General features: G+C 38.9%; 1 protein-coding gene across 8 annotated transcripts in view; it reads right to left on the bottom strand.

Moving 5' to 3' along the window:
- Positions 1 to 6,289: 6,289 nt before the first annotated feature.
- TAPT1 (transmembrane anterior posterior transformation 1) overlaps positions 6,290 to 14,567 on the bottom strand; it is a 97,345-nt gene continuing 89,067 nt past the window's right edge. For all 8 annotated transcript variants that reach the window (XM_073342448.2, XM_073342449.2, XM_073342450.2 and 5 more), the window contains one exon: positions 6,290 to 11,383. In XM_073342448.2, the coding sequence (XP_073198549.1) occupies positions 11,154 to 11,383 (230 nt within the window). In that variant the 3' untranslated portion in view covers positions 6,290 to 11,153. The remainder of the gene's footprint in view (positions 11,384 to 14,567) is intronic.

Raw genomic sequence — 14,567 nt, 5'->3', positions numbered from 1 at the left:
TTATAGCTATAACTAACTGCTTACTATGATTCTTTCTGTATTCACAATAAATGTGGTATTTTGCCTTTTTCCCTTTAATAAGATCCTGCTGGTTTTTATTTTATTGGTATAACAGTTGTACATTTGCATGGACTCATTTTCCAATCAGTCATATTTTCTTTTCTGGAGCTATCAAGTTTACTTTTGTCTACAAATCAAACTTTTTTGGGGAGCTAATTATATTAGTATTACTGTCCTGGGCATAATTAAATCATTATTGTCTCCTAAGAGCCAGATAAATGGCCCAGTTTTTGCAGGCTCCAGACTGCTTATAGAAGCACTCTATTCCCTGAAATTTACTTGTGGTTTTATACATGATGAAATTATCCTATACAATATTTGAGAGATTGGAGAAGACATTAAAACACTGTACTTAGAGCCTAAATACAAGATAACATTCTCCACATGCCTTTCAGGCCTCCTCTTAGCTGATTCAGCAATGAAACCATACTGGTGACTATTCGACAGCCCAAAAAATATTCAAGGCAACAGGTTACCAGAAACAGAGTATATGTCTTTATGACAAAACCAAGCTAGAACACACAAAACAGTATTAGGTTTCAGAGTAGAAGCTGTGTTAGTCTGTATCCGCAAAAAGAAAAGGAGTACTTGTGGTACCTTAGAGACTAACATTTATTTGAGCATAAGCTTTTGTGAGCTACAGCTCACTTCATCGGTTGCATCCGATGAAGTGAGCTGTAGCTCACGAAAGCTTATGCTCAAATAAATGTTAGTCTCTAAGGTGCCACAAGTAAACCAGTAACTTAGCCGGCAATTTTCTGGATTGCCTAAGAACAATTTTGTGCTCCTTTCTTTTCCTCATGCAGTTTTGTTCCTGTGTGAAAATCCTCCTTTACAAACAAGACGTGTAAAGGAATGCTCATTTTCATATCATTGGAAGACCCAGAGAATATGGCCTGAATGAGGAGGATATTAGTCATGGAAAAACTCACATATCCAGTGACAGCAAGAAGGAGGCAGACTTGAAACCTGGCTCCCTTTCTTAGAGTATTTGAATGAGTCAACTCCAGTACCTAGAGTTAGAAAGATGGCATAGTGGCTGCTCCTACAAATGGTACCCAAGCCATCCGAGAACTGTACTGTTCAAAACGAGAACACAGAGCGCATAATGTCAAGTAAAGTGACCAGTCAGTATTTCCCTCCATTGGAAGTATAGCATTTTTTCTCCTTCATGCTGGGAGTTGTGGTTTGGTTGATTTGGTTTGAATACTAAAGGTTCAGTTCATCTGCTGTGTTTAAAAATGTTGGAAGGAAGAAACAAAACACTCATTGATTGCAGGAAAAGGGCATTGGAATTGTAATAGGTGCTTATGACCATTAGATGGTTTGTCAGATCAATGAAGCAAATGGCAATAAATACAATAAAAAGGGACAGAACAAAAGGTCAAACTCATGTTGCACACTTAACTATTTTCAACAGCAGACCCACAACCCCCCCAAGCAATCAGTTGCATGTAGCGGGAACAGGAATGGGACCACTCCTGGACTCAGTTATGCACATGCTTAAATGCTTTGCTGGACCAGGGCCAGACACGGGCTGGTGGAGCTGGACATAGATACCTACTGTACAAAATTGCCTACTAGAAATACTCTATGGTTTCAGTCTTTGCTTTAGGGCTTCAGCTATTTAAGAAATCCAAGGTTTCATCTATTTAAGAATTTCCTGTCACCTCCCATGTGCAGCCTAGGCAGCAGATCCAAATGCAACCCTGGTGTAGGCAGGCACAACAGATTTGCAGTATCAGACACATGCCAGAAAAGCACAGAATGTCTGTATTGAGGTGGCCCATCATGCTAGTTCTGCCATTTCCAAGCGTCTTAAGCTGTGTTGTCAACACAAATTCTTCCTCATGAAACATTCTGTTGAATCTGAGCTCAGAAGATAGTTGTTGGATCAGCCTAGTTGTATCTATCAGGTCCTTTGCTTTCATAATATGTTTTCAGATAAGCTACTAATACAAGATTAAGACCCAGTGCCAGGCTCATTGTCTCATTACAGCTACTGGTTTTGGGTGTTCAGAAGGGTGGAAGATGTTAACTAATCTGGACATGAGGTCCCATTGCTTAGAGGTGAAAAAAATCTGAGAGTGATATTCAAAGAGCAGTTTTCAGTAGAAACAAGTTAGCTCAGGTCCTGCTGCTCAGGCCAGAGGGAAGTTCCCTGTTGGCTATGTCACAAGAGTTGCTGCCTTCAGACGATAAGGGTCCCTGGTGAAGTCTCAGCTTCAGTGAGATGTGGGACAACCAGTCCTGCAACCAGCTGCAGGATTCCTATTTGTACTGGTTAGCCCTATGCCTGGAAACCAGCTATAACAAACTGCCTGGTCTGATTTTTGCATATGAATCTACAGATTTAGTAAGCAGTTTGGGAGAGAAAAGCAGTATAAAGTCCCTAATATTTCCCTCTCCTCACTGAGCTGAAGGTCCCACTTCTGGGGATGAGCAAACAGTTCAGTAAAACGACCTAGCTGCAGCTATGATAGAGTTCTGTGTTGTGCTGAGCCACCTCAAATTCCTGTTGAAGGTCCGTGGGCATTGGCGGCACTCAACATCTCATAGGATCCAGTTATTACACTCACAGCCTGCTTCAGTGGGGCCAAGTGTAATCTGAGTGCAGGAACTTCATCATCACCGTGGTTGGATGTAATAAACTTTGAGCACTTGCAGGGAGGACACTTTTCAAACTGGAACTTTAGCTCCTACCACAGGAGAGCCAATGGCTGTAGAAGAGCAGAACTGGGGCAGGATTAGGGCTTGAGTTGTATGAAGTTGCATAGTCTGTCTTCCCCGAGCAACAAAATAGCTCCATTTTAAAAAGGAACTTTGTTTAGTACCTTCCTTTGATCCAAGATACACATTCCCATCCCAGGTCCTGCCATAAGATCCCAGCACAGCTGGTCTGAGGTATTTGTACAATAACTTATTTGTTGTACAAAAATGTGCTGATCATAACATATGCAGATTTAAGGCTTGTGATTAATACTGAATAAGCTACTACTACGAAGCATGTTTGCCTGTACAAACATATGAGGATTAATTTTCTATTTCACAAAGTTTGCTTGGTGCTTTACATCATCATCCCTAACAGAATCCACCATCTGAGGAATCAGTCCTGCAGACTAAATCTCTGTGTCTGCATGGAATCCTGCCTATGCAAAATAGCTTGCTGGACTGGGGTCTAAGATGCGTCTTCAACTTCCTTTGGTGCTCAGTATCTCATGGGCTTAGGTGAACAGACCACCACAGATAAAACTGCCCTTGGTGATCAGGTTAGCAGAGTATTGCAAATTATTTAACAGTGCTTTTCCTTGTATGGAGATGAATACAATGAACTAGCGGTGGAATCCTGGCCTTATTAGGTACGTCTACTCTGCATTTTAAAACCCCACAACAGCTGGTCTCAGAGTCCAAGTCTACAGACTCTGGCTCATGCTACAGCACTTAAAACAGTTGCATTGACATTTGGCTCTGAAGACAAGGGAGAGAGGTGGGCTTCAGAGCACAAGCTCCAGCCCGAGGCACAATGTTTACACTAAAAGAAAAGGAGTACTTGTGGCACCTTAGAGACTAACCAATTTATTTGAGCATGAGCTTTTGTGAGCCACAGCTCACTTCAGAAGTGAGCTGTAGCTCACAAAAGCTCATGCTCAAATAAATTGGTTAGTCTCTAAGGTGCCACAAGTACTCCTTTTCTTTTTGCGAATACAGACTTACACGGCTGTTACTCTGAAACCAGTGTTTACACTGATATTTTTAGGGCCTTAGTACAAGCCCTGAGAGCTTGAATCTGTAGACTCTGGCTCTGAAACTCGCTGTGGTAGGTTTTAAAATGCAGTGTAGACATACCTATCAAAGTCAGTAGCAACACTCCCACCATCAAAAGTATTACTGAATGACAGATTATCTAGTGGGCATCAGGTTGATGGATTGTTCTAGAGGTGTGAAACGAAAGACCAAATAACTTGGAAATTGATTTTTTTCACAGTTACAAAAATGAAAATGGGCCCACTAATGGGTTCCCCCCCGCCTTCCCGCTTGCTCTTACTATTTTTAGATTTACCCAAAGCTCCATCACTAGATCAGGAACAAGTTTAATGATCTTCAGTTTCCTCTTACATATTCAAACAGCTCAATTTTAGATCCTCTCTGATTGCAGGTCCTGTTGTTTGTGATGGGGAAAACACAACGTGCTACCAAGACACAAAGAATTAACAAGCTCAAATTTACAAGGTGGATAAATTTGTTGCTATGCTAGAGATAAGAGACAAATGGAAAAGAATTCTTTAGCTTCATAGAAATCTCCACACCATTCACCTGTGACAAACTGCTTAACTTCACACTCCCATGAATCATGTTCATGTGACGCCTTCTAATATGCAGAGGTACCTTTTAGGTTTCATAACTATGAGAGATGGTCTAGTTGCGTAACTTAGTAAGTCAGTTAAGGCCCTTCTAGTGAAAATAAATTTCAGAAGTCATAGAAGGTCATTTGTTTCTTGAAGTCAATAGAATGAACACAGTCCAGCCCTCTAAAATGCAAACAGTAGCTATTTAAAAGGACATTATGAAGAGGAAAGATCCCTCCATTTAATATTGCCGAAGAAATCAATTCCAATACAAAGTTAGGATTTCATCAGCTGATTAAAAGTGTGCTTGAGACTAGTTTGCTCACTTAAATTACAGTGTGTCCTAGTTTGTAAGGCACAAATGTGTCACTCTTTTGCACTCCATTTTAGTAACATTCATGTGGCAGAACAATTTCAGTTGTATAACTTTATATAGGACATGGACAGTTATGAATAAAGTCTATTTGTTTCACTTGTGTCCCGTCCCCTCCACCCCCAAAATAAATTCAAATTTCCTATTTATAAGACAGCACAGCTGTGAATTAGCATTTGAAGTTTGCCATAATAAAGTGAGCACTTACTTCATTAAGATGCGATTTACTGGCATGACAAAAACAAGTTGCTTTATTAAAACTGTAATTGAAAAAATAGATAGATATTTACAGTAAAGGAAACTTCTTAACAAAATCAAACCACTAAAAATGAGAAATTTACACAATACATAAACCCTAAATTATGATGGACTTAAATAAGTTAACAGAATACTCATGATTATAAAACCTACTTTGGCTTGAGGGGAAATTCTGCTTGGCTGATGAACATTTGAAAGGCTGCAAACCTTTCGTAGCTTAATAAAATATTCCTATGGAAAAAGTTTGGTAGTTAAAGACCAACAAAATGCATCTCGTGTGCCCTATCAGTTTTCTATGTATGGTTTTAAAATTCATTTGGCAATTCATTTTAGCTTAAAGACAGCTGGGGCAATCTGGTTTCAATTCTTTTTGAGATACATGGATGCCACATGCCCATTTATTCATTATTTCTCAATGATCTGAAATAAAACAAGACAGGATGACTGAAATTTGCAAGCAAAGAGAATGAAATCCACAAAAATGTAAATAAATGGGATACACAATGCATAGCTGGGTCTGGCTGGTATTTGCCACTGTACTTTCCCTGACTTCAGCAAATCAGTTCTGGGGTTATAAAGAGGAAACATGGTAGAATGTAACCAGATTAAGTTTACAAAGGATGTAGTGCTCTTTCCTTCAAGGTGCAGGTCAGACTAAATGTTCAAAGAATCAATGTTAAGTGTTCAGCCTGGGAACCAACAATTTAAGAGAGCCTGGTGCGACAGACACCAATGTACTTTACATCCCAATTTGGTGCCTATAATACCAGATATTCAAACAGTCCAACGAAAAGTTTGTGTGCTCACAATTGCCCTCTGATCAACAACCCTTTCTTAAACACACCTTTGTACTACTCTGATGCAGCAAAGCACTTAAGCATGTTTTAACTGAGTGAGTGAGTAGTCCAACTGAAGTCACTGACTTCTCACATGCTTAAATCATGCATGACTTACTGCTTTGCTGGACTGAAGCCCAGGTAAGCATCTTCTAATAGCTCCTTTTACTGTCATTGGCTCCAGGTAACTGTCATTCACACTGTAGCTTTTTGTAACAAAAAAAACAACAAAAAAGTCAGATTTTACTATTGCTGAAGCCAAACTATTACCTTTTAATTTCTCTCTCAAAATCCACAGGTATTAGTTTGTAGAACATGAGCTAAAAAGTTAAACCTATAACATTTTACTTATTTCTAATAAAATACATAAAAGTGTGCTACCTTTTAAAACATCTTTCCTCTTTTTCCTAGGGCAGTTGATGAGACCCATTTAGAGGTACCAGCCTAATTAAAATTTAAATATGAATTCCCATCTAAAGATATCATTTAGCTAAATAAAAACTTGCTACCAGATCAGCCATGGATAAGGTATATTTATAATTTGAGTACCGGTATATTGTTTTCCAAGTTCTTGCTCATTTCTGAGCTTTATTTTTGCTATATATTGTCTCAGTTACTATTTTTACATGGTTATCTACTTCTTGGTTCATTTCCCTTTGTAATAAAGCTTCACAGGAACTAAGGAGTGCTTTTTAATACATCAGATTTGCACATACTGACAGATTATGTTAAGTATCTGACAAACGTGCTCCTGCATGAATAAAGAAATGGCCATAACATGACATCCATTTTTGGTAGTCACATTTAGGCACTTAAGTTTTATACATCTGCTGAAACTGTTGAACTGTATGCAAGTTAGGAAGGAGATACAGGAGTCTCATTTTATAAACTTACCCTTGGCTCTACAGAGTTTCCTGCCCATCACTTGAGTTATTATATGAAGTTCCATGAGTGGCAAGTGAGTACATCTTAGAAATGCACAAACAGCACTTTGACCTCCACCCGCACAAATCTAGGTAGGGGAGATATTTAAATATATTATAAGGCACTTGTGAGTGCTTTGTAATAATTTTGTAAATATTTTATAAATATTATTCTATTTAAATAATCTCATTTATTCCTTCTCACAAGTCATACAATGGCAGATGCTGCACTGCGCCAGGTAAGAAGTCTACCTCCAGTAGACTGCTTGGTACAGTACAAATTACAAGAACACAACTTCTGGCAAAATGGAGCAGTCAGCGGTGTCCATTTAAACGCCTGATTGGCTGATCGTTCAGTAGTAACATAAGCCCATACTGTACTGTGATTCAGCACTCTATTAAAGACCACCCAGGGAAAATATTTGCTACTTAGCTATAAGTTAATTATAAAAACTCTTAACTTCTCCCTCCCCAACTGCATATCTACCCTGTAAAACAGGTTGGCCAAACTACAACTGATCGTACATTTGACTTTCCCCTGCTTGTCTCAGTCCGTCCATCAGAAACATGCTCCTCCTCACCAAGTCTAGGAAAATCATCAAGAGCAGACACACTAGGAAGAGAAAGGATGAAGAGGGTACAATGCAGAGGGGAAAAACAGAGAACAAGAAACTGTAGGAGGAGCCTACAGTGTCAGGTGGTCTTGCAGAGCCCGAGCTACACATCCACACTGCTATTTTTAGCATGCAACTCGAGCCCCACTAGTGGGGGTTTGTCTACCCAGGCTGGGAGGCCTGCTCCATCTGCAAAGCAGACAAGCTTATATAACTGGAGACACTCAGGAAAATTAACGTGAATGAACGAAAACTGTGAATTTCAATCAAGTTAGTTGAACTGCATTAAACCCCAGTGTGGACACATACATTCAAAATGAAAGTGACCTTAAAACCAAGTGAGGGCCACAGACCACATATTGCAAATTTAACTGCCCCCTTTTCATCCTTCTGTACATGCTACTTTACCAGATTATATACTGCACCAAACTTTATTAGTGTTGGGGAATAGTCTATCATGTTTGGAGAGGGTAATCTAATAAAGGATTGTGAGTAGAAGGGCAGTTAGAGGGGTGATGGAAGGCTGGCAGTTCTGGAAGGCTGTGAAATTTGCAGGACATGGTCTGTAGTGTACAGTAGTAGTGATATGTGCCTGCAGGTGGAGGAATAGAGGGTCTCTACAGATAGGCATTAATATTTACTTCTAATTTCTTTGCTTTTGTGGAGAGATTTGTCAAGTATATTATGTGTAGCAACCTTAAGTGCTTTGCAATGAAATCTTCTGTTTATTAGTTCCCTAGGTTTTTTTAATGGTTGAAAGGGAGTGGGAAAGACAAACCTGTGGGGGAGTAGAAATGCAGCAACCCTGTTGTAAGATAAAAACTGACATAAATGGGTAGTTACTGAGAGCGAGTTGGCAACCTACCCCAGTCAGTCAGGTTTGGATTGTCTAGTTCCCATCAATCAGATTTGCATTTGCATCAGTTCTAGTTAGCACACCTCTCTAAAAAGTTTTAAGTGGATAGACAGTGTTCAGTACAAACTAGGATGACAAGGAAAAATTTCAGCTAGAGCCCTATTTTGAAGACTTCTATTAAAACATTCTGAAAAGAAAGCAAGTATGTATGGTTTGTATGAAGTACATAAATAATCCAGACATCATAAAAACTAACCCTGCATGATATTTTAGAGAGAAAAAAAGATGTATATCCCATTTTAAGCCCCTGTTAGAACACAATCCTAACTATGGAGTTGCTACCAGTCAGCTGCAAAGCGTGTGCACAGAATAAATGGAAATACAATATATTTAATAAGCTACATTTTAAATGGTCACATATTTACAAATCACATTTCTATAGGAAGGTTTTTTAAAAAATCTGCTATTACTATAACTAACTTTTCTATCACTAAGAGTTGGGATTTTTTTTTTTTTTTTAACTTTTGCGTTTGACAACACTTTGTATAGTCAGTTCTGTTTGTTTGTGCAGGTCTTTCTTACAGTAAGGGAGGAAAGACACTAGGAACAGAAACATGGAATGTAAAACCACAAAAATTAACAGGATGATATAAGGGCAATTGAAACAGAAAACCATACTTTTAAAAAAAATGGACTGGATTTCAATTTGATTCTGTCTCTAAACAATTAGCATTCAGATTAACAGTAGGCTGAAATTAGTACATCCTGTGGGTTTGACATAGTGATGAATACAGAAGAACAAAACCAGTATTAAAACCAGGTCTAAAGTAGGCCGCTTGTCCTGTGCTTGCAAAAAATAAGTTCTTCATAGTGAAACCAGAATATGCAGAAGTTACATCGCAGTATTCAAAATTGACAACTGTTGCAAAGAAATCCAGTCTATTCTTCTCCTTTTTTTTAAACAAAGATTACGAAATTGAATTTTATTGAGTTTCACACAAGAAGCACTTATAAAATTGGTACAGAATGTCATTTAACAGATGAAAATCATTCCAAGTTTCCTTTAGCAACTGCTAAATAACTGAAAAATTCACAGATCTGAATTTAATTTTAATGTGTAAATTTCTCAATGAGCATAAAATACACCCAAAATAAAAGCATTTTAGACTCTCCTCTTCCCCTCGCCCCCAACCATTTCAATTGATTCTGGACACTACTGCAGCTGCTGTTGGTGGGAGAGGAGAAGGGGCAACAAGAGGCTCCCTTTAGAGCAGATGATGTTGACTTGTATGATAAAGCCATTTTTCATGACAACTTCACATTCTGATCAGTTTCATAACATTATTTGTGTACATTTCTGTGTTCTGTCATATTAATACAACTCTGCAGATTTTAGGAATTAGCATGTATTCTTCCACAGTTCGTACTCATAAATCAAATATTAAATTTTGGCTTTTCCACTCTAACAGATTACAAATTAGTTAATAAAAAAATCCTGTGGTCTGTTCATCACTAAAATATCTGTATCACATCAAAAATCCAAAATAAAATTCGAAGGGAAATAATTTAGCAGACATCAACTTAAATCTTTTGAAAGGTTTTTGAAAATAGAGGTTAAGGTTATATTTTAACAACAAATGTAGGATTCATCACTGGATGAAAGATTGTCTTTTGATTCAGTTCTCTAGCCTAGTTATTGAGCTGAAATGCAATTCATTCTTGAGGGATTCAAAGTGCCTTTCATCAATTCCCCCAACCTTGCCACACACACCAGAAATTAAGATGCATTATACTTCATAAAACCAAGCGTTTCATAACAAAGCTATTCACATCTACTTAAGTTTGCTTAAAATCCACCAATTAAAATGGACACTTCTGATTTTCTGTTTAAATTTCTATGGGCAATTTTTCCAGCTAAGGTAATATATGGATGCCATTTTTATCAACTTGTTTAAACTAAAATGTAGTGAGTAATTATTTCTTCCATTGCATTGGAATTATCTGGAATTAATGCAACACTGGTGTTGCTGGCTGCAGTTCACACTACCTTTTCTCAATATAAAGAAGAGTCACTTTGTAACAAAATGTTTCCCATTGCAAAAAACAAGCCTCAGCTTTTTTTTAAAAAAGCCTTTCATATAGCATTTATAAATGTATATAGTTTGCCTTGCAGAACACATTGTTATTGAACAGAAAAATGATGAAGCTGTGTTTGCCCAGTTTTGTGGAACCTTTACTGTATTTCTCTGTATTTGTGATCCATTTCCCTTGCTGGTTTAGATTTTAGATAAAATACTATGCAGTAGGTCTTTCATTTAAGATACTGTAGTATTTTATTCTAATTCTGATACATCTTCAAAGATTTTTCTGGTGACAAGAATAATTATCTTGACTTACTGTTTAATCTACCAGTGCTTTTTTATGTACTCGTTGATAAGTACAAGTTTTGAAATCTGCAGCTGTTTATGAAAACAACATGAGACTGGAAAGATGAGCTTCCTATTAAAGTTGTCACATATTCCCAGGTATATCCTTATATTGGAGAGACCTTGATGAAAAATGATATATTCTGGAAGCATGGTTTCAAAAAAAATCAAAACAGGAGTTTGATTTTTTCAGTCTATTTCCACAACAGCGATACTGTAGCTCTGCCAAATAGACAAGAGGCTCACAATCCATTATATTTTCCAAAGAGCCAAGTTAAAGATTTCTGTTACTTGATCTGACCAGCTACCAAGCCTACTTACTTGTAAAAATTAATATTCATTTGCCATTAATAATTTAAGTTTTTAAATAAATATTGAAGTGCCTTTTTTGGCAACTGTCCATTCTGGTAGCATTCGCTGTCCCAATAGCTCAGTATCCTAAGCACATCTATTCAGAAAACTTAGTCAATTCTATTTCCACAAATAGTAAACCTGTCTATCTCCAACAAATCTTTCTTTGAAGATCTGTGTTTTAATTCTGAATTGTCTTGGCTTATATCTTTATCTTCTCCATCAGGAGTCGTCAGGAATTGATCAGAGTTGCTTGTCACAAGTAAAGATGTATTATTTTCCTTCTGATGTACGGGCTGATTGGTAACTGATGCAGAGAAACTTTCGTCTGTGGAAATACCTGTTGGAAGAGCAGAAAATCAGAATTAAAAAAAGTGTGTTAATTGTATAAGCACATCAATGAATTTGAAATTGACAGATCTGTCCATCATCAAAGCTGCACTGAGGGCTGAAAAAGTTAGCCATGAGAACAATAAAAGTAGTACAAAACAATATGAACCAGTTTTGGAAACCAGATCATAGAATATAAGGGTTGGAAGGGACCTCAGGAGGTCATCTAGTCCAACCCCCTGCTCAAAGCAGGACCAATCCCCAACTAAATCATCCCAGCCAGGGCTTTGTCAAGCCTGACCTTGAAAAGCTCTAAGGAAGGAGATTCCACCATCTCCTTAGGTAACCCATTCCAGTGCTTCACCACCCTCCTAGTGAAAAAGTTTTTCCCAACATCTAACCTAAACCTCCCCCACTGCAACTTGAGACCATTACTCCTTGTTCTGTCATGTGGTACCACTGAGAACAGTCTAGATCCATCCTCTTTGGAACCCCCCTTCAGGTAGTTGAAAGCAGCTATCAAAACCCCCCTCATTCTTCTCTTCTGCAGACTAAACAATCCCAGTTCACTCAAAGAAAAGGAGTACTTGGGGCACCTTAGAGACTAACCAATTTATTTGAGCATGAGCTTTCATGAGCTACAGCTCACTTCATCGGATGCATACCGTGGAAACTGCCACTTCAGTTCACTCAGCCTCTCCTCATAAGTCATGTGTTCCAGACCCCTAATTATTTTTGTTGCCCTCTGCTGGACTCTTTCCAATTTTTTCACATCCTTCTTGTAGTGTGGGGCCCAAAACTGGACACAATACTCCAGATGAGGCCTCACCAATGTAGAATAGAGGGGAATGATCACGTCCCTCCATCTGCTGGCAATGCCCCTACTTATACAGCCCAAAATGCCTTTAGCCTTCTTGGCAACAAGGGCACACTGTTGACTCATATTCAGCTTCTCGTCCACTGTAACCCCTAGGTCCTTTTCTGCAGAACTGCTGCCTAGCCATTCAGTCCCTAGTTTGTAGCAGTGTATGCGATTCTTCCATCTTAAGTGCAGGACTCTGCCCTTGTCCTTGTTGAACCTCATCAGATTTCTTTTGGCCCAAGCCTCCAATTTGTCTACTTCAGTGGTTCCCAAACTTGTTCCGCCGCTTGTGCAGGGAAAGCCCCTGCCGGGCTGGGCCAGTTTGTTTACCTGCCGCGTCTGCAGGTTCGGCTGATCGCAGCTCCCACTGGCCGCGGTTCGCTGCTCCAGGCCACTGGGGGCTGCTGGAAGCGGCGGACAGTATGTCCCTCAGCCCGTGCCGCTTCCAGCAGCCCCCAGTGGCCTGGAGCAGCGAACCACATAGATCCCTCTATATCCACCATATAGGTCCCTCTATATTCTATCCCTACCCTCCAGCGCATCTACCTCTCCTCCCAGTTTAGTGTCACCTGAAAACTTGCTGAGGGTGCAGTCCACACCATCCTCCCGATCATTAATGAAGATATTGAACAAAACTGGCCCCAGGACCGACCCTTGGGGCACTCCGCTAGACACCGGCTGCCAACTAGACATGGAGCCATTGATCACTACCCGTTGAGCCCGACGATCTAGCCAGCTTTCTATCCACCTTACAGCCCATACTTTTTTAACTTGCTGGCCAGAATACTGTGGGAGACCGTATCAAAAGCTTTGCTAAAGTCAAGGAATAACATGTCTGCTTTCCCCTCATCCACAGGGCCAGTTATCTCATCACAGAAGGCAATTAGATTAGTCAGGCATGATTTGCCCTTGGTGAATCCATGCTGACTGTTCCTGATCACTTTCCTCTCCTCTAAGTGCTTCAGAATTGATTCCTTGAGGACCTGCTCCATGATTTTTCCAGGGACTGAGGTGAGGCTGACTGGCCTGTAGTTCCCCGGATCCTGCTCCTTCCCTTTTGATACTTCTGAATATCCTGTCCAAACCACTTCACTTTTTGTTACCACTGCCATTAGGATCCTAGAATGCTTATTAATGCAATAAAATATTGTGTATGAATTCCATTAACGTTGTGATACAAATTCAGCAAAATGAAGTCCAGGAAAGCCAGGAGTATACCACATGTCATCCATATTGAGGAACAATGGGATGCAATAAAACAAGATGATAAAAGGTCATGATCATTGTGGCATGTTACTGAAAGCCATATGGTAGGTTTCTGGTTTACTTTCCTGTTTTTGATGGTTTGTGTAATAAGATTGTTTACTCCACCCATCCCATCTGAAGCCAGTTGAAATGATCCCAATCAACAGTAGTAACAGATCTGATTTCTGTGAAAGAATCTACTTATGTTACCAGTGACAGGATTGTATCCCAAAGTATCTGCACAGGAAAGCTGGATGCCCTAAGTTTTATCCCACAGAGAAAGCTCAGATATGGTAAAATAATTAATGTATGTATTTGTATGGCATCTAATCCCAAAATATCTTCATGAACTCCCTGATTTGTTAGGATTCCTTCTTTTTGTTTCCATAGAACTGAACACTGGGTTTATTAATACAATTTTTAAAAAGTGTATGAACACTTAATACATTTCTGTGCTGCATTAAAATATAATGTTTGAAACAGCTGAAACTGCATGATTTGCCCCACCCCAAAGGGAACTTGGCAGGAAGAGCAACAAAGGTATTTTTTGCTCCTCTTAGAAACAAGGTAACTGATAACTGACATATTTTAAGGGAGTTTTTGAAAAACATCTGCCTTGGTTTGAGAAGCTGTTTTAAGACCCAGCCAAGAGAACATTATCTGACAAAAGTAATAAACATCAAAATAGGGGTTTGCAACAGAAATATTGCAGCAATGTGTAAAACAATATCATTACTTGTTCCAGACAACTACTTTATAAAGCAGCTTCTTTATCATATCACCTCTTCCAGTCATTTGTATATTTTTTAGGAAAATAACTAATCTTTGGAGTAATTTAATAAAGTCCTGTATAAGTAAAACATAATGCACACACCAGGGAAAAACAGTCATAAAAGGTTCACTGCAGAGCTTCAATATGTAGGTAGGTATCTTCCCATTGAACAGTTTCCAGAGGAAGCCACTGTTCAATTTAAAAAATGATTACCAGTCTAATTAGTGAGCTCATTCTTCAAGAGTAGTTTCAAACTTTACCAATGATAATTGCAACTGTGTACATTCCTATGAGAAAGGTGCAAACTCTCAGGAA

This window comes from Lepidochelys kempii, chromosome 4, assembly GCF_965140285.1.
Source record: "Lepidochelys kempii isolate rLepKem1 chromosome 4, rLepKem1.hap1, whole genome shotgun sequence".
Classification (NCBI taxonomy): Eukaryota; Metazoa; Chordata; order Testudines; family Cheloniidae; genus Lepidochelys; species Lepidochelys kempii.
The sequence above is the reverse complement of the archived record's forward strand: the minus strand, read 5'-3'. Positions and strand labels throughout refer to the sequence as shown.